Source organism: Gymnoscopelus microlampas, assembly GCF_963454915.1.
Source record: "Gymnoscopelus microlampas genome assembly, chromosome: 2".
Lineage (NCBI taxonomy): Eukaryota > Metazoa > Chordata > Actinopteri > Myctophiformes > Myctophidae > Gymnoscopelus > Gymnoscopelus microlampas.
The window spans coordinates 55471739-55490944 of NC_139939.1; the positions used below are offsets into that span (position 1 = coordinate 55471739).

The window sequence follows — 19206 nt, forward strand, 5'->3', positions numbered from 1 at the left end:
TATTGGAGAAAAAAAATGAAGATACTTCTGAAGGCCTGAACATAATTGTAACATTCGATTCCGTGTTCATGGGGTAAGCACTTTATATTTGACATATGAACGTTTATGTAGATGTAGGGACCAAAAAGGGAGAAGGTGCAAACACTATGTTGAAGTTCATCCATGACACACACGACGGTCATGGTATGACAGTCATGTTTCAGGGCTAGTTTCAGGGCTACTACGAACATAACATGTAGCTATATCAAAGCTGTAGCAAATTCATTTAAATGAAGACTTAGGAGCTTAGTGTTATAGTGTATGTATGTGAGTGTGTGTTTAACGTGTCTCAGACTCACATGCATCATCATACACAGCTCCCATTCCGATCGTGTTTTCAGAGTTCTACTACTCACGTCTGGAGGAGAAGTGTGAAGTCGCGGGAGTTTGGAGATGAATCGAACATCGCATCATCGATCGGTCAAAACAAAGTTTCAACGTGGATAGACAGACCTCAGCCTGTATGATGATATGATATGATGATATGTACTTATTTATGTCATCTCTCCAGAGGGAACAATACCTTTAACACTTCATGTTACTGTTAGATAACGCTACGGTTTAATAGATAGAGAAATCATGCTGCTGGAGGTGGTGTTTATGTCCATCGTGTGAACTTTAGAATGTGATGATGTGTATGTAATGTAATGTAATGTAAGCATAACTCTGACCAGAGGATGCAGAACAGTGTGAGACCTACACTACCCTCAGTGCCCTGTGATGACAAGGAGAAGGTGAGTGTTTATGTTGTGTTGTGTTGTGTTTATGTTTATTTGACATAGACGTCACAGTTACATGGTATAGACCATGCATAGCTTTGCTTGAGCGTTTCTAGCACAAGTGTACATTTTTGTAACACCTGACATTCATAGGAGGCATTTTTTAAATAGTTTAGAATGGCTATTATAATAATAATTAACAAAAAAACAAATACAAAATAAAAATCAGACACAATACAAAACATAGACAACATAATCGTACTAATAACCCAGTCATTAATTGCTTAGGGATTTTTGCTTGTACCCCACTTTGAGAACCACTGGTCTGCATTTACGACTGAGTGTCAAGGATCTATAATATGTTTTATTCTCTTAAAGCCAAACAGTAGTAACTGTCCTGACATCTGCATATAATACTGTATTGTGTTGTTGTACACTCACACCATTACAGCTGCGTAGGAAGCTGGCCCTGCTGCAGAGAGAGTACTCTAGAACTGTGCAGAGACTAAAGGTATTTTGTGTGTGTGTGTGTGTGTGTGTGTGTGTGTGTGTGTGTGTGTGTGTGTGTGTGTGTGTGTGTGTGTGTGTGTGTGTGTGTGTGTGTGTGTGTGTGTGTGTGTGTGTGTGTGTGTGTGTGTGTGTGCATGGTTCACCTATGATCCTATATTACTATTTCTATGCATTTGATGTATTACCTCATGCTTTCCTTGCTTACTGTAAATCGCTCTGGATTTAGAGCGTCTGCTAAATGCCTAAATTGTAATTTTCTCCAACATTGTTCTCTCTCCCACACAGCGTGCAGAGCGCAGCGAGGCCCAGAGGAAGCATCATGCACCCAGCAGCAGCACCACAGAGAACATCCTCAGGGACCGGTGTGACCCGACGGGAACACCGGGGTCATCGTCGGGTCCCAAGCCCGCCTCTCACACTGTTCTGGTGGAGACGGCCTGCGGGGGGACAGTTCCCCCACACACACCTCAGGGACAAGGACACACTGGAGGTACTCTCACACGTTGCACACCCTAGTTCATACATTCAATCAGTAGCTATGTTTAGCTAACAGGAGGCAATGATTAGATAGAAGATGCATGTTGGTATGATATGTAGACATATTAACATCATCATAGGTAATAATGTCATCACATAAACCAATGCTTCTCAGCTTTTTCAGGACGCAACCCCTCAAAATAATCATATTTAAGCGGTTAAGCTCTATCTTATTGTTTATTGTTTATTGTTTATTACGGATCCCCATTAGTCCTCAACACAGTGAAGACTACTCTTCCTGGGGTCTTCACAATCAAATTAAAACATAATACAAAGGAATTCTACCATTACATAGTTAAAACAAAACAAAACAAAACAAAAATTACCCTATTTTATACTTTGTCATACAATGGTTTCATGCAAAAATAGACAATCTACAAGCTCACAACGCATCACATTGCTACGCTTTGTGAGCTTGTAGATCAGGTATTTTCTGTATAAACCCAAAAATAGGAACACCAGCTTGAAAGCTGTTCATTGAATTCCTGCTATGTTCTCTCTAGGTCCTGTGGAGTCTCAGAACGGCCTCACCATCTCAGCGGTAAACCTTCCGCTCCTGTCTGATGACGCCGTCGTGTTCCCTCTGACCCCTGACCCCGGCGGCGTGGACCGGGGCGTGGCCAGGGGCGGCGGTTACAGGTCGAGCCCCGCCCTGCGCCTCAGGTCTCGCAGCAGCCGCCTGCGCTGGGAGAAAAGATGGAAGGAGGACAGCAACAACAGCGAGGACGGACTGGAGCCCAGCGGAAAGACGGCCGGGGCGTCCGGAGGAGACGGAGAGGACAGAGGGAGGACAGGAGGAGGAGAGGCAGAGGAGGAGGTGAATGATTCAGAGTCCGAGTCTCCCTCGCTGCTGCTCACACACTGGAACACAGCCGGACACGGTGGGGAGGAGGAGAGGGAGCAGAGGGAGGAGAGGGAAACAGCCACAGAGTCAGGGGGGGAAGAAGGTAGGAACAGCAGAGGGAGGGATGGACCCTCCTCTCTCCACCAAAACAGAGGGGAGGGAAAAAAAACGGAGGAAGACGAGCGCACTGTCCTGGGGAAGAGCTGTGGAGAAGAGGTGGGAGGAGGAGAAGAGGGCCGGGGTGTCCTCCTACAGGACTCCTGCACCCTGGTGGAGGGCCTGCTGTTCCCCGTGGAGTACTACGTGCGGACCACCCGGCGCATGTCGTCCTCCCGCAGCCACCCGGACCTGCAGGCCGTCATACACTACCAGCTCAGCCCCGGGCGCCGGACCCCCCGGGGCAGGGGGCGGGGCAGAGGAGGAGGGGCCAAACGTGCCCTCCTGCACGCTGCTCATCAGTACGGCGGCCGGACAGACGGTCTGACCGCCTCGCCCGCGTCTGTAGACGATCCCTCTCCTCTGGAACCTGCAGCTGGTGACAGGAGGAGCTCCGGTGACGTGAGCGTAAGTCAGACCTCAGCCGGGTCGTCGTCGTCCAGCGTCCCGTGCACCTCCTCTGCCCCCGTCAGAGGCAGAGGAGGAGGGAGGAGAAGAGGGCGTGGCAGAGGGCGGGGCAGAGGGAAACGGCCCAGCTTTGGGCGCTCCATCAGTCTGGATGGCGCTACTGAGCACCTCCTCCCAGCACCATCCAGCCCATCTCTCCTCCCTCCTCCTCCTCCTCCCTCACAGCCTTCCTCCTCCACAGTCGACAGGCCGGAGAAGGAGGAGTGCCACCTGGTCTCCCAAGCAGCTCCAGCAGCAGCAGCTCCGGTGGTTCCTCCGTGTCGGTCCCAGTCTCCTCTGCCTGTCACCTCCATGAGCCCAGCTGACCAACAGCCTCCCTGTGGGGCTGACCAGCCTCCCTGTGGGGTTGACCAGCCTCCCTGGGGGGTTGAACAGCCCAAGCAGGACCCTCCTGCCTCTGGACGTGTGGAGGAGAAGATCTACCCTATCTTCACAAAGACTCGTCCTGCCAATGATCAAACCCCACAGCTCAATAGAGGTGAGATTATATAAACTGTATATTTGTGTGTGTGCGCAATGCGCGTTCGTGTCTAGAGAGAGACTGTGACTGGATAGCAGGATACAGCAGGATATAATTCCATATATATTATATCATGTGCACTACATGCACAGTTCACAACATTACCTGTTGTTTTACTTTTCATTCTCATTTTCTCCATCGTGCTTTTCTCCCCTCTTGTCAGCTTTTGGGATAGATGTTATATTATATAGGTTATATTATGCAGACATCATGTTTGTTATTTGTTCACACATGTGCTGTTAGTTAGATTTCTTTAGCTTGACCACAAATGTTAATAATGTTATTTATATAGCGTGTTGATCACACAGATGCTAGATGTGGTTTCTTTGAATCACTACATTGCACTCTACTTGGTCGTTTGTTGACTAGGGTTCATGTCATTTACTCTACTTTTGCAGTTGTAAGTTACCTCTGGATAAGAGTGTCTGCTGACAAATTTAGACCTGAGGCCGATTCTAAAAACGTCTAAATCCTAACAGTTTTCTGAAAAACGTTTATTATATATCGTCTCTTTCGGGTGGAAACCTCATATGTCCAAAACTGTTACTTTTCGGGATTCACATTCAAAAACAGCAAAAGTAGCAGATCTACAAGCTCAAAACACGTGGCTTCATGCCACGCTTCGAGCTTGTAGATCTGCTACTTTTGATGCTTTTGTGTGACGATGTAGTATGATCGAGTTGGGCGTTAATTTACGGAAAAACACAAAAAGTTGAAATGTGAAGATAAGAGGTTGCTGCCCGACAGCAACGATATGTAGTTTACATGTAGCGAAATCTAAAATGACACGGATGCTTTCCCATATGGAATGTGTTAAATGCCTTGTAAATTATAAATTGTCATTTTCTTTTCCTCTTCCGCGTAGCGAGCTGGTGGTCTCTGCTCCTGCCTCCCCAACCCTCTCCACTGCCTCCTCCTCTCTCCCCTCTTCTCCCTCTGGGCCCGGGGGGGCTCCTCCTCAAAGAAGGTCTGGCGAGCTTTGACCTCCAGCAGGACTTCCACCTCCCCGACGAGCAGTTCGCCTCCCTCAAGCTGCACAAGCTGCGGCGGGCCGCGGCCACCGAGGCCTTCTCCTCGCCGTCCTACAACACCCGCCACGGCGCGCGGCGGCGCTACTATACCGGCGATCAACCACCGACACCTCTCGCCCTCCCACTGAGCCCTACCCCCCCGGTCACAGCAGACCCCCCCGATACCGACGATGGAGGAAGAAGACGCCGACGGTCGACGCAGCAGCGGTCCGTGGTGGACCTCCAACGCTCGCCTTCGTTCTCCCCTATACTTCATTTTACAGACCACCACCACGCGACAACAGCAAATCTGTCAGACAACAATGTGGTGATGGGAGATTCTTCTGACGGCTCGGCAGAAGAACTTCCTAGAGTGATCCAGTCTTTGCAAATCTCAACGGGGGAACTGAAGGATTGTCCTCCCAGTGAGGCCGTCCATTCAGAGGTAGTCACAATTATTATATAAATCGCATTATTTGAGATAATTGCAATTATTCTTTGCATAATCATCATCATCGTTTCCACGTTGAAACATTATCACACATTTAAAAAAAAAAGCAGAAATAGCAGATCTACAAGCTTACAACGCGTCATGTGTAAGCTTGTTGATATTTTTATAAATATTCTTTGTTTAAAATGCTTGTATAAAATTATTAAATATGTCAATAATTTCTTTATACGTTTAAGTTATTTGTCATCTCCCCTTTGCAATTTTTGATTAGGAAGCCGAAAAGACAAACAAATTAAAGTTGTATTCATTCAAATTAAAGTTGTATGAAGAAGTCCATCTAACAAGAGTCTCTCCCGTTGTGACCAGCCTCCACAACAACAGGGATGTCGTGAAGACCCTTCCCAGACATGGAAGGACTCTGACCGTCCACGGGAGGAGGCTCCTGAACCCGACCATCTGAACCTGAGCCGTCTCACCAAAGACACTTCTTCTTCTTCTCAGTGTCTGATAGTTCATGGGTTAGGAGGAGATTCTCAGACACTACACGGACATCGCGTTGAACGTGCGCCACCTAGTGGCCACCATCACCACCACGCACCATCCCAGCTCCTACTGAGCCCCTCTCTGGCCTCCCCGCCTTGGGGGGGAACGGCCGGTCCCCCCAGCCTACCCTTACCATCACTCGGGCCGACCCCTCCTCCTCCTCCCTTGGCCCCCGGACGCCAAGAGGGGAGGAGGAGGGATCTGATGCCCCCACCACCCCTCATCTCATCCCCCTCCGCCCTCCCCCTGCTCAGCCCCTTCTCCACCCAGACGCGCTCCCCTCCACTTCTCTCCTCCCCCGGTCCCTCTTTAAATCACCTCCTCCCTGCCCTGACTCCTCCGTCACCCCAACCCAGCCCCTCCCCCGGTCCCTCTCCCGGCTGCTGCACACCTGTCCGTCAGGTCCAGGTGTCGTCGTGTCACCTGCCGGCGGCCTCCACCAATCAGTGCCAGAGGATCGCAGCGCCAACCAGCAGCCCACCTTTGACCGGCAGCAACCAACCACAGGGCAGTATGGGAACGATCCCTGTCGTCACCTCAGACGGGGGAGAAGTCGAGAGAAGCCAGGGATGGTCGGAGCACGGCGTCATGACGTGTACACACACACTGAAGGTGACACAATGACACACAAAATATCAGAATCAGAATCAGCTTTATTGTCACATCACAGGTTTTACAGAAATAAACAAAGTGGGTGAAATTAGTTTCTGTGCATAGTTCCCATCGTATCGTTATTTTCCATAGAAAAAAAGGATAGGATGTAAAGATGCGTAAGCATAGCACCAGATGTATACTGTGCATGATATACTTATGGACGTTAGTTTAAGGTGCTAAAAAAACACAATAAAAAGACAAAAGTCAGTGCGTTGTACATGGGATTAACCCATTTAGGGCAGGAACCCCTATTTGTAACTATACCTTTCAGGACGGGAACCCCTTTTGGGGTTCTTGTTGCTATGTACAGTATATAGCAACATACATTTGTTGTAATTTTTTAATAAATATTTGAAGTTTTTCAGAAATTCAGGATTTAGAAGGCGTTTTTAGGATCGGCCTCAGGTCTAAATGGATTAAGGTGCAAAATGTCAGTGTGTGTCGACCGCATAATCCACATAAAGTAGACTGACACTGGTATAATCCACATAAAGTAGACTGACACTGGTAGAATCCACATAAAGTAGACTGACACTGGTTTAATCCACATAAAGTAGACTGACACTGGTTTAATCCACATAAAGTAGACTGACACTGGTTTAATCCACATAAAGTAGACTGACACTGGTTTAATCCACATAAAGTAGACTGACACTGGTTTAATCCACATAAAGTAGACTGACACTGGTTTAATCCACATAAAGTAGACTGACACTGGTAGAATCCACATAAAGTAGACTGACACTGGTAGAATCCACAAGTACAGTAGGTCCATGAGGAAGAGCAAAGAAAGAAGAGTCAAGTCACTTGTCCCTGGTATAATCCACAAGTAGGTTCAAGGAAGAGCTAAGATCTGAGACCAGCCTGACAGCACCGCCTGTCATCAGACTGCTGAACAAGGCTCAATGCCTACTAAATATATTCTGACAAAGCAGCTTTTTTATTATAAAAAATGTGTACTGCAAAAAGGCTTGTTAACTACTTACTTAACTACTACACAATGTAATACATACATACATACCTTAATGTATCCATATCAGGTTGTGTGATGATGATGTGTATTATTGATGTGTGCAGACCCCTGCAGGGGGTCCCCTGGTGGATGCGTGCTGCGTGTGGAGAGGAGGACCCCCAGGAGAGGAGGAGTGTGTGGCGGTGGCAGGGAAGTGGGCGGTGTGCGTGTGGGAGCAGACCTCTACAGCTGACTGGAGCATGACCAACACCTGGACATTTTGTGAGGTGTGTGTGTGTGTGTGTGTGTGTGTGTGTGTGTGTGTGTGTGTGTGTGTGTGTGTGTGTGTGTGTGTGTGAGTGTGAGTGTGAGTGTGTGACGTGTATGTGTATTACTATATTTGTATAGTAATACAAGAATATAATACAATCATTTTTCTTGTCTTCTTTGTGTACAGCCTGTGATCAGTGTGTTTGCTGTGCCTGATGCTGCCGGCCTGCTCTGTGTGGCTCTGGGTCAGCTGGAGATCAGAGAAGTCAGGTGAGAATAAATACTACAACTTCTGCATTTAGCACAGCACTCATATCCAGAGCGACTTCCAGTAAACAAGGTAATTAATCACATAAATGGAATGAATAGTGCCTCAAGAAACTACAATACCAGGTAAACAATGAACCTAGCATCTGTTTAAATGACATGCTATCTAAATCACATCCTAGATGTTCAGTCCTACTCACGCACATGTACCTCCACTTTAACCACCTGGTGTCCCTATTCTGGGCATGTCATTATAGGCAAAAAGACAATGTCAGAGATTTTCATAAATTATACAAAATAGAGAAAATAACAGATCTACAAGCTCACAACGTAGCTATTAGATCGGCTAGTCTTGCTAGTCATTGTACGATGAAGTATATAGGGCTTAAGTGGTTAAACAGTGAGTCTACAAAGCTTTGGCTTTTCAACAATGGGATTTTGCGTGTGTGTGCAGGATGCTGTCATGCTCCGGCCTTTCCCAGACGCTGCTGTGCGAGGGTGTGGTCCACAGCATTGTGGGCGTGGCTAACTCCAGAGTGGTTAGCTCCTCCCCCTCCGCCACGGGTTCCACGCTGAAGCTGTTTCACTTCTCAGAGGACAGCAGCAGGTACAGAAACACACTGAAGATGAGTGTCTCACTTTTAGCCTTAATGGCTTACTTGTACACATGCACATTTTACTGGGGACCCCCTGGAACCCCCTCAAGGACCACAGGACTCTACTTTGAGAACCCCTGGTTTAAATTTCTATCAATGTTATTCAATTCAACAGGGCTTTATTGGCATGAGAAAACATACTTTATCATGCCATTTTTTTAATGTAGCCTACAATTAAATGGGAATTAGACATTAGACATCCTTCTCATGTCACAGCAGCTCACACATCTTGATGCTGTGTTTGAACATTGTTGTACTTCACCCAGCAGATATAAGAGTTTTTTTGTCATTAGTCACGTTTCCAAACTCTCCTTGGGTGATTGTAATCTGTGAAGTATGTGTCTCTGATGTCTTGGTACAGTGGGCAAGTGGTTAGGAAGTGTAGCTCAGTTTCTACCTCATTTTGTGTAATTTCTATCTGTACCTGTCTCTCTCCCTCCCTCTCTCTCTCTCTCTCTCTGTCTCCATCTTCCTCAGTGAACCAGCCCCTCAGTCTCTTGTGGCTCCAGGTGTGTGTGTTGGGACCCTGGCTACGGTGGACGGACTTTCAGACGCTCTGATTGGCTCGGCCGATGGGGGCCATCTTTTCCTCTGGTAAGCGAGGTGAAAAGGAGAGCAAGTGTGTGTGCAGCTCAGACAGCCTGGCCTCTTTAGCTGCTATCGATGGCTAGGAAACATGGAGTAAAGTTCTCAGTCGTCACTTTAGGGTGTTTTTAAGCAAAAAAAAAAAATTATAAAAAAAGTTCTACCAAAATGATGTGTTTGTGTTCTTGTCACAGGAACCTGCATAGCGGTCAGCTGTTGCGGCGGATTTCCCTGGGACAGACTCTGTCAAACACAGTCTGTCTTAATGGCTACTCCCACTCTGTAAGTGTGTGTGTGTGTGTGTGTGTGTGTGTGGGGCATGTGCGTCTGTTAGTGTTTTGTGCAAGTTGATTTCGAGTTGATTTTGAGCTGATTTTTGTGTGTGTGTGTGTGTGTGTGTGTATGTGTAGGGAGTGTTATTTGTCTTGTTGCAGCACCAGTTGCTGAACTCGATGGAGGAGGTGTCAGACGGAGAGGGAGGGGGTGTGGTCTGTGCAGAGGAGGATGAGGAGGAGAGTGGGATGAAGAAGAGGAGGAGGAAGAAAAAGACTGTGTTGTTTTCTGTGGTTGCTGTGAACCCCCTCACCGGCAAATCACTGCTGGCCACACAGCTGTACCAACCTGAGGCATGGTCTGGGAGGTGAGACTGGGTTTAGCGGTGTATAAAAAAGAATCAGAATGGATAAAATTCTTATTGTTTTAAGTGTCCAGTATGTTTCCTATAAATAAAGTGTACAACAAGCTTTAACGGCTACTGCTACAGCTGTTGACAATTATTGATGTAACATTAGTTTACAGGGCAATTGTGTTTGGTTCATTTAAACACGTGTATTGTCAGGACAAAAACTTTCAGCATTGCTCATTATGTGTGTGCAAAACTAATATTCACAGTTTGCACTAGAAATAATGAATACTATTTACTTCAGTTAAAGGTAGGGTAAGTGATTTTCTTTGGTTAAAATAAGTGTTGAATAGCTCTATATTCTGATAGTAATCATTGCTATAGAGTGTTTGTTCAGTAAAAGGAGTCTCCTTGTCTCTCCACCTCTTTATTAAACAGAAAATGCATTTTCGTTTCAGTTTCAGTTTAATTTCCAATTTTATCCAATCAGGACAGAGAACTCAATCAGGATATAGATTAAACAAGTGAAATTGGAAGTGATGACACTAAGAAATGAGCAGGCAAAATTGGAACTGGAACACTATACAAATTAAGCTTAAAAATGGGTACTTTCTCCTGATTGGCTGAGATTTTGACACCTACCGGAAAATGTATTTTCTGTTTATTAAAGAGCTGGAGAGACGGGGAGACTGATGATTACTATCAGAATATAGTATTTTAACCTTTTCACAAAATACTTTTTGTTTTAACCAAAAAATATCACTTACCCTACCTTTAACGTGTAAAAGAATGAATTTGTCTTTTTTTTACCATATGGAACCGAAGCGGGGAGTCGATAAGAACCACAATCGATGAGCAGAATTTGAATTCATAAAGCCCTAATGATACCCATCATCCCCAATAACCACCGTCTCTTCTTCTGTCCCGTATGCAGGCTGTGTGAGGCAGACGTCATGGGCTCCAGCGTGGTGGGCCTGAGCCAGAACGGCCGTGTGTGTGTGTGGGAGCTGGGGGGCCGTGGTCATGGCCGTGGTGGTGGCGGGGGTCCCGGCAGCAGCAGCAGGTCCCACCTAGTCTGGGCTCCTGAGGGGGACGGCTGGCAGCTGGCCCGCTGGGGACGGCAGAACACGCTGCTCACCGGACACCACAACGGAGACCTGACTCTGTACCGTTACCGCTCCTCTGACAACCCCACCACCGTCACTACAAACCATGATGATGCACCTCCATGTTGACACCTTAGAGTTCTACACTAAGGACCACTAACCACTTGAACCCTAGCATTAACCCATTGAGACCTGAAGCCGATTCTACATGTCTCCTAAATCTCAACAGTATTCTGAAAAACGTATGTTTCTATATCAGTGGTGCTCAATCTTTTTCATGTCAAGGACCCCCAAAATTATATGCATTTGGCCGCGGACCCCCATCAAAATATTTTGTTCCAGGGACCCCCAGAAGTAAAGATTTGAGTTTAAAATGTTCGCTTTAAAAATATATATATTCAGAACATTTGCACACATTTTCACGATTTTTCAAAAATAGCAGATCTACAAGAGTGCCACGAGTGCCGCGCTATGAGCTTGTATATCTGCTATTTTTGAATAGCGTTAGTGTAAAATAATGCTTTTCAGCTCAAATCAAAAAATGACACAGTTCCAGGTTAATGGGTTAATATACTTGGCGGGGGGGGGGGGGGGGGTCCAAGGATTGGTAGTACGGAGCTGACACCGGTCAAGTTTAACCCATTCAAACAGGGTACACATCTCTGTTCAAACATAGCAGACATAAAAGCTCATGCACCAAGTGCTGTGCTATGAGCTTGTAGATCTGCTATTCTTTGGAAAAGTCTTGATTTATTTTTCAAATCTTTGAATATATATATTTTTAAAGCAAACATTTGTAACTCAAATCTTTGCTTCTGGGGGATTCTACAAATGTTTTTTTTTTTTTAAACTGCTTTAACAAAAATATATATTTGGCCGTGGTTCCAGAGACCCCCAGAAGTTGTAACAGAGTTAAAAATGTTCGCTTTGAAAATATATATATTATTTTCAGAAATAGCAGATCTACAAGCAGCTGGTCATAGCTATGAGCTTGTATATCTGCTATTTTTGAATAGCCAAAGAAATCTAAAAATGACAGATGCGTTCCCGGTCTAAATGGGTTTGTTCTAGAGTTTGATGCTGACCACATGTTCATGTACTGAACCTTTCTTTGCAGTGATGTATTTGTGACTGAATACCACTTTTGTTTTGGGAGGGGGGATTTTAAATGCTGCTCTTTTGACTGTAATATACCGTTTCTGTACTTGCATTCTTGTATTTGTTATTGATATTTAAAAAAAACAAAAAATGATGACTACTGTTCAGGAAATCTTAAATCTGTTTTTTTTATAAAAGAACTCGAACTATATTAAATGTTTGTACATTCTGTGAAGTTATTTGTATTAGCTCCTGAGGTTAAAAAATAGGTATGATACAAAAAGCCAAATGTTAACGGTTAAAATAGATGGGAGTTTGAAAAGAAATAATAAACATATGCTAGTAAGGCCCTCAGGCTCCACATGTAAAATGCACTAAGTGTTAAGTGAGCCACTAAAGGTAGGTAAAGCCACAGAAATGGTGTAAAACTGTTTAGTATTTTAGAGGCAACATGCACATTAAATTAACTGTTTAACTGCCCAAGCTTAGAGCTTACAGTATTTCTGAATGACACAATACTGGTCTTCTAATTCAGTGATTCTCAACCTGTGGGTCTGGACCCCCTGGGGGTCCCTCCCCACATGATTAGTTTTTCTGTTTTTTTTTGTTGGGAGGGGGGGGGGGTTATAGATTTTTAATACCTAAACCAGAAGAAATTCAATTAAAATCAACAAACTATACTGTAAAAACTAAATATTGTCCAAATTGTCAAATAAAATAAAGAGGCTTATTGAAAAAAAATAAAAATTAAATAGCTGATCTACAACCTCACGAGGCATTGTGAGCTTGTAGATCAGCTTTTTTTCACAATATTTATCTGTGGAACCGAGTCAAGCTAAATGTAAGGTACTTTTACTTTACAGGAGTACTTCCAATTTTAAGTACTTTTACTTCTAGTGTGTGTCCACACCCGATCTAGACAGCAAAAAATGCATTACAAATGAACAACAACATTACTTAAATGTGCCCAAACAAACAACCAGTTATTTACATTGTTCAAACTCCCTTTTATTTGAAAGTGATTAAAACATCTTTACAAAACAGGCCTTGGAAGTAAGAAAACGTATATATTTTTAGTAGAGCGGAAACCTTGTAGCCAGCTCAGCGGCGCCGGTTTCTCAGCAGTTTCTTGACCAGGTGCTTGGCGTAGCGTATTCGTCTGACCAGCCACCTGCTGCAGCCACACTCCTCCAGCAGGGGGAGCCTGTACGTGCGGAAGACCTGCCCGTTATCTATGTAGGTGACAGTGGCGGTCAGCGGGCAGAAGATCAGCTTGGTGTGGTCCTGGAAGAGACGGAGTAAAGAAAGGATCAGTGTTTGTGTCCACTAGGGCAGTGGTTACCAAGGGGGGTCCCCAAATGATTTTGGGGACTCCCCAGAGGATTAGGTTAATGTGCAACATTGTTTTCTCAGTCAACAGTAAACAAACCAACATACAGTATTGATTGATTGATTGATTATTTAGACAGAAATGTAAAAACAGCACAAGTACAGTCAAACACTTTGTCTAAAAGGATAAATGTTTCCATTGGGCTCCTATTCAATTCATCAACATATAAAATAGCACCAAACATTCAATATCATCACAAATATAAAACACTATATGTACAGAGTAGAGAAAAAAAGGGGGGGTCGCCTGTCTAAGGGAGAAGTGATAATTACTTCCCATTTGGCCTCCTGAAAGGTGAATTTTCAGGGCTGTTTTAAAGGAAGCCAGTGATCTAAATGTTTTGAGGGATGGGGTCAGGGCATTCCACACTTGGGTGGCAGTGCTGTAGAAGGAGAATTTACCCATGTTTGTTCTATAGGTGGGTGATACCAGACCGTTGTTTACGCTCCCTATAGTATTGTGGCTGTGGGTGTCGCAAATCTTTTGGAGGTATTTAGTCAGATATGCGGGTATTGAGGGCAAAGTCGCATTGACTATTTTGAAAGCCAATCCCATTCTTAGTTGTTTAACCCTGTCTTCTACCAGTGTATACAGTATAAGTGTATACAGGATATCTGCACATTTCTAAAGTTACAATTTAATGACTTTAATACCAAATTGGCCAAATTGTCAAACATTACATAAGAAAGAGGCAAACATTGTGAAAATAGCCGATCTACAATAGTTCGGCTATTTTCACAATATTCATCTGTGGAACCGAGTCAAACTAAATGTAATGCCTACAATTGTTGCCTACAAGTGCTTGTCAGGGTGGCGGGTCCCCAGTTCAAATATGATTCTTTTGGGGGGGTCCCCAGTTCAAATATGATTATTTTGGGGGGGCCCGAACCGTATGGGAAACCTTGCTCTATGGATAATATAGCGACGTGTACCAACCCTGAAGAAGTTAATCTGGACTGCACCGTTAGAGAGGTACAGCCCGATGGCTCTCTTGCTCCTGAACCAGTGGGCGAGGTAGGGCAGCTGCCACGGCAGTCGAACCAGCACGTCCCTCTCCTGAGGCGCCATGTTGGCACCGGTCTCGTCAAGGTGAGCGCTCATGTAGCTGCGGAAGTATTTGAGCAAAAATATCTGCAAGAGGAGAGAGATGAAAGACGGCAAACAAGGAAGAGATAAAGAGATGAAGATGATCATAATAGGGATGCAAATTATCAATTAATTAATTAATGAATTGATAGTTGATAATCTTAGTATCGATTAATTGATAAGCAGCCAAAAGGAAAATTCTTGTCCGAAACTTGTGATTGCAGAGATTCAAGTGTCACAGCATTAACAGCAGCAGAGTAAGAATGAAACACAGGACAGGAAGAAGAGCAAGTGTCATGGCTACACATGTTTGGTTTCCTGCCAGTAATATTTATGGTATAGTAATTTTTTTAATGGGTTAGTGTTGAGGAGGTAAGTAAATGTATTTGTAGAGCGCCTTTCACAGACATCAGAGTCACAAAGTGCTTCACAACAATAAAAGCAGAACATAATCAGTAAAAAATAAAAAGACAAAATAAAACAATCAGCATTTAACCAGTCAGCCGGTAAAATCAAGAAATCAATCAATACAGGATTTTGTTACAGCACAAACTCACAAAGATTGGTAATCATAAAAGGCTATGTAAAGGCCTGTTTGAATAGGTGAGTCTTTAAAAGTTTTTTAAAAAGGTCCACAGAGGTCACAGATTTTAGGTGGAAGGGTAGACCATTCCATAGCCTGGGTGCAAAACTAGCAAAGGCTCGATCACCTTTAGTTTTTAGTTTTGTGGGAGGAACAACCAGCAGGGCTTGAGATGAGGATCTAGGATCTAGGTCAGAGATTAACCACTGACCTTCTTGGTGAGCACGTCAGGGTACGAGCGTACAGTGACGAAGGACTTGGCGCCCTTGTTGTCAATGTACTGCAGGCTGTCTCCGTCCGCGTACATCATCAGACGGGTGTAGTCGTTGAAGAGCACGCCCACGCTGTTGTCACACAGCTGGTAGCCTGGAGCAAGCATCAAAACATCTGAGTACTTTTCCCACCACTGGTGACATGAATCAACATTAGGGAACAAACTGGGGACAGGACGTGTCTTACCTAGCCCGAATCTAGAGGAGTAGTCCACCCATTTGCTGATCCAGAATTTGGGGATACAAGCAGGATCCTCTGCCTCTTCTGAAAGTGCGCACGCACACACACACACACACACCAGTGTTGATTTCGTCGACTAAAACTATGACGAAAAATGCTCGTTGACTACCTTTTTTCACCGACGAAAACTTACTAAAAACGAAATAAAACTAAGCTTTGATGACTAAAACTAAGACTAAATATATTGTCAACAAATAAAAACTAAAATGTTAGTGAGGGAAATAATTTTATATTGTGAGCTTGTAGATCGGCTATTGTCAGCGTGCAACCAAGTGTAAAATTGACGACGCCATCAAGGCACTGCCAAGATACATTTTAGTCGACTAAATCAACTGTAGATTTAGTCGACTATAATCTTATGATATTTAGTTGACTAAAACTAGACAAAAACTAAAACATTTCAGATGACTAAAATATGTCTAAAACTAAATGGAATTTTATTCAAAAGACTATGACTAAAACTAAATCAGAATTTGCTGACAAAATTAACACTGACACACACGCACGCACACGCAATTACTGTCATAACATTCACAATGTTCTCACAATTCAAAGATACGTTCAGTGATCAGATGAGACATGATGCTATTTGCAGGGAGGGGGGGGGGGGTTCTGAAACCCAGACATCTGAGGGGACATGACAAATAGGGTTGGTATCCTTTAGGATTGTAACGATTATTTAACGATTCCCTCTTAACAGTTCGATTCGACTTAGGGGTTTCCAAATGGACCCTTACAGGTCTGTCACTCTGAGAGTGTACAAATGGACCCTGTCAGGGACCGAGTTGGTCGGAAGGAGAGACACAGGGAAAACTCTGTTGGTTTTAAAATATTGGTCTCTTTTTTTTCTTTCTTTTCTTTCTCCGTTCAATCAATGGTTTGATAACAAAAACAAAAGTGCTCAACACAAAGGAAATTATACTAAATAACTAAATAGAAACTGGACTAGACAACACAACTGAACTGAAAACTGAACTAACCAGATTGACACACAGGAGGTGGACATATATAGGGACGGGTCAGACCACTGTTAACACAAAAGGGGGAAAAGACAAAGACTACCATTGAAACACACACACTCAAAACCCCTGCCCCACCCCATGGTACAGAGGGACTGTGGTGCAGTCCAATTTCTCCAGATTAGCTGTAGATCTGGAGCAGCTGATCCCTATTGCTTTGGCCAGCCCATCATGTCCATGTATGTCAGTCAGCAACCTCCCACAGAACTGGTAACTCAAAGAAAACTCATAAATGAACTCATAGAAAACAACTAAACGATAAATTATGTCATTTCAACTGGTTAATAATGAACAACTGAAAATAAACACACTAAATATATAAAGCAAAAGGAAGATTACCATACATTATAGTCTCTATGTGTGGCTGCTGAGTCAGCCATCACAGACCCTTATGATTCCATTTTGGTTCCATGTGTACACTCTCATGTGAGTTACTGTGTGGTTGTCCTTGAAATTAAAACGTTTGAGAACCACTGGTATTGTAATTGTATAGCAGAGACGTGAAGTCTACATAACCAGCTCTGACGGTATGATTAAAAGGAAAAAAACGGTTCCAGAAACGGTTCGAAATGTGATGTAACCGATTCCGGTTCCTCAATGTTGGATCCGGTTCCTCCAGTTCTGGATCCCAACAACCCTAATGTCCTACTCCTAAGTGTTCTCTCTCACCTTGGCGTACGAGCGGCCTCTCAGAAGGCTCGGTTGCCAGAAGAGCAGTGATTTGCCGCAACACGGCATGCAGATTGGCAGCCTCTCTGTGAATATATACATACAGGAATAAGAACTCACTCATACCATTATCTGTAAAGCAGAGGTTCTCAAAGTGGGGTCCCCCCCAGGGGTCTCCAGAAAAATGAGTTAATAATATATATCAAAATGTTTAAGTTATATTGAATTAACATACTCTACCACACAGATTGGACACAATTAATTAATTATTCATTAAAAGTGACATAGTGCTGCTTTAAATCTGACTAACTTAATGTTAGATTCAATGAACCCCCTAAGGCATTGGTTCTCAAAGTGGGGTCCGGGGACCCCCAGGGGTACTTGAGGGGGCTCCAGGGGTTCCCCAGCTAAATGATGGACAGGAACCAAATGGACCCTTATGGGTCTGTAACTCTGAGAGTGTACAAATGGAACCAAATACCCTAACGGGTCCATTTGGTTCCATTTGTACACTCTCAGAGTTAAATTAACATTGATATTACCATATGAATTGGGGTCCCAGAGATATAAATGCCATTAAATGGGGGTCCGTAGCCTAATGCATGTCAAACTGGGGGTCCTTAAAATTAAAAGGGTTGAGAATCACTGCTAGAGCCGTAAAAATCTTCTCTTATGGGGGTCCCTGGCTTATCTTTTCAAATGGGGGTCCGTGGGCTAAAAAGTGTCAACTTGGGGGTCCTTGACATGAAAAAGTTTGAGAACCACTGCCCTAAGGTAAGGTAAGAACCTGAGAGAACACCTGGTACAACTCTTACATACATTATTTACACATTATACTGTACCTACAGTAGGCCTACCATCCCTTAATACACATTATACTGTAGCCATGGTTCACATGACGGTCGTCTGTCACGAACGTCATGGATGAACTTCAACCTGGTGTTTGCACTTCCTCCATTTTGAACCCGTACATCTACATAAACGTTCATATTTCAAATATAAAGTGCTTACCTCGTGGCCACGGATGTTACAATTATACTCGGGCCCATCTAAGTACCCGTATCTTCCATATTGTTCAATAAGAAGCATTTTGATCCGATCGGTGGCCATTTTCTCATAGAGTTATAATGTATCAGAGTGCAGTATACCTCTCAACCGATAGGGTCTCAGAGTTGAAAGCATAAGAAAAGTCTCTCAAAATGGCCACCGATCAGATTAAAATGCTTTTTATTGGACAATACAGAAGATACAGGCACTTCTGAGGGCCCGTACAGTATTGTAACATCCATGGTCATGAGTTAAGACCTTTATATTTGAAATATGAACGTTTAAGTAGATGTACGGGCCGTAAATGGGTAAAGTGAAAACACCAGGTCTAAGTTCATCCATGCCTGTCATATGACATGTTTCAGGGCTATTACTGTACCTACAGTAGGCCTACCATCCCAAACCACTTTAGTATTTCATCCATGGGCCTGGGGGCCATTAAATCAATCAACATATACATCATCATTACTGCCATTTCAAAACAAATGCGTAGAAATATGTTTTTTCACGTCTCGCCCTCCTTGCCTGTATGGTGGTAGGCTGGTTCAGCAACCATAAGTAGGCCTATTGCTGAAGTTTAACACATTTAAGCACCATTAGATCGAAAATCATGATCTGTGGCACAATTTTGTTGACAATAATCACTATAATACCTCATTATTTATTGACTTTGCAGCCAGGAGACAGGGCTACACGTGTTGGAATCACGGAGACTTGCTTCCTCATCAATCATGGACTATTAAATGTTGACAGATTTAGGCTATTAACATGTTTTGTGTTAAATCGACCTCTACTTCATGCATATCCAGACCAAGTAGTTTTAATGAGAGCTGATTTATTTGATCTATCATTCACAACCTACCTGTGATGCATAGTGATGGAGAACTTCTGT

At 44.0% G+C, this 19206-nt stretch overlaps 1 protein-coding gene across 1 annotated transcript; it reads left to right on the forward strand.

The window, feature by feature from the left end:
- Positions 1-486: 486 nt before the first annotated feature.
- On the forward strand, positions 487-11081 carry palb2 (partner and localizer of BRCA2). The gene is made up of 13 exons (XM_084085621.1): positions 487-773; positions 1210-1269; positions 1554-1758; positions 2309-3751; positions 4659-5248; positions 5621-6409; positions 7529-7690; positions 7861-7943; positions 8395-8547; positions 9074-9190; positions 9376-9463; positions 9592-9821; positions 10738-11081. The coding sequence occupies exons 1-13, from the start codon at positions 717-719 to the stop codon at positions 11036-11038; spliced, it is 4278 nt and encodes a 1425-aa protein (XP_083941747.1). The 5' UTR covers positions 487-716; the 3' UTR covers positions 11039-11081.
- The last annotated feature ends 8125 nt before the right edge of the window (positions 11082-19206 follow it).

What these genes read in the sequence shown, in the direction of transcription:
- palb2 (XM_084085621.1), top strand. Translation starts at nt 717, where the DNA reads ATGCAGAACAGTGTGAGACCTACACTACCCTCAGTGCCCTGTGATGAC. An exon ending in CGTGTACACACACACTGAAG is followed by an intron (nt 6,410 to 7,528) that starts GTGACACAATGA and finishes TGATGTGTGCAG; the next exon opens with ACCCCTGCAGGGGGTCCCCT. An exon ending in CCTGAGGCATGGTCTGGGAG is followed by an intron (nt 9,822 to 10,737) that starts GTGAGACTGGGT and finishes TCCCGTATGCAG; the next exon opens with GCTGTGTGAGGCAGACGTCA.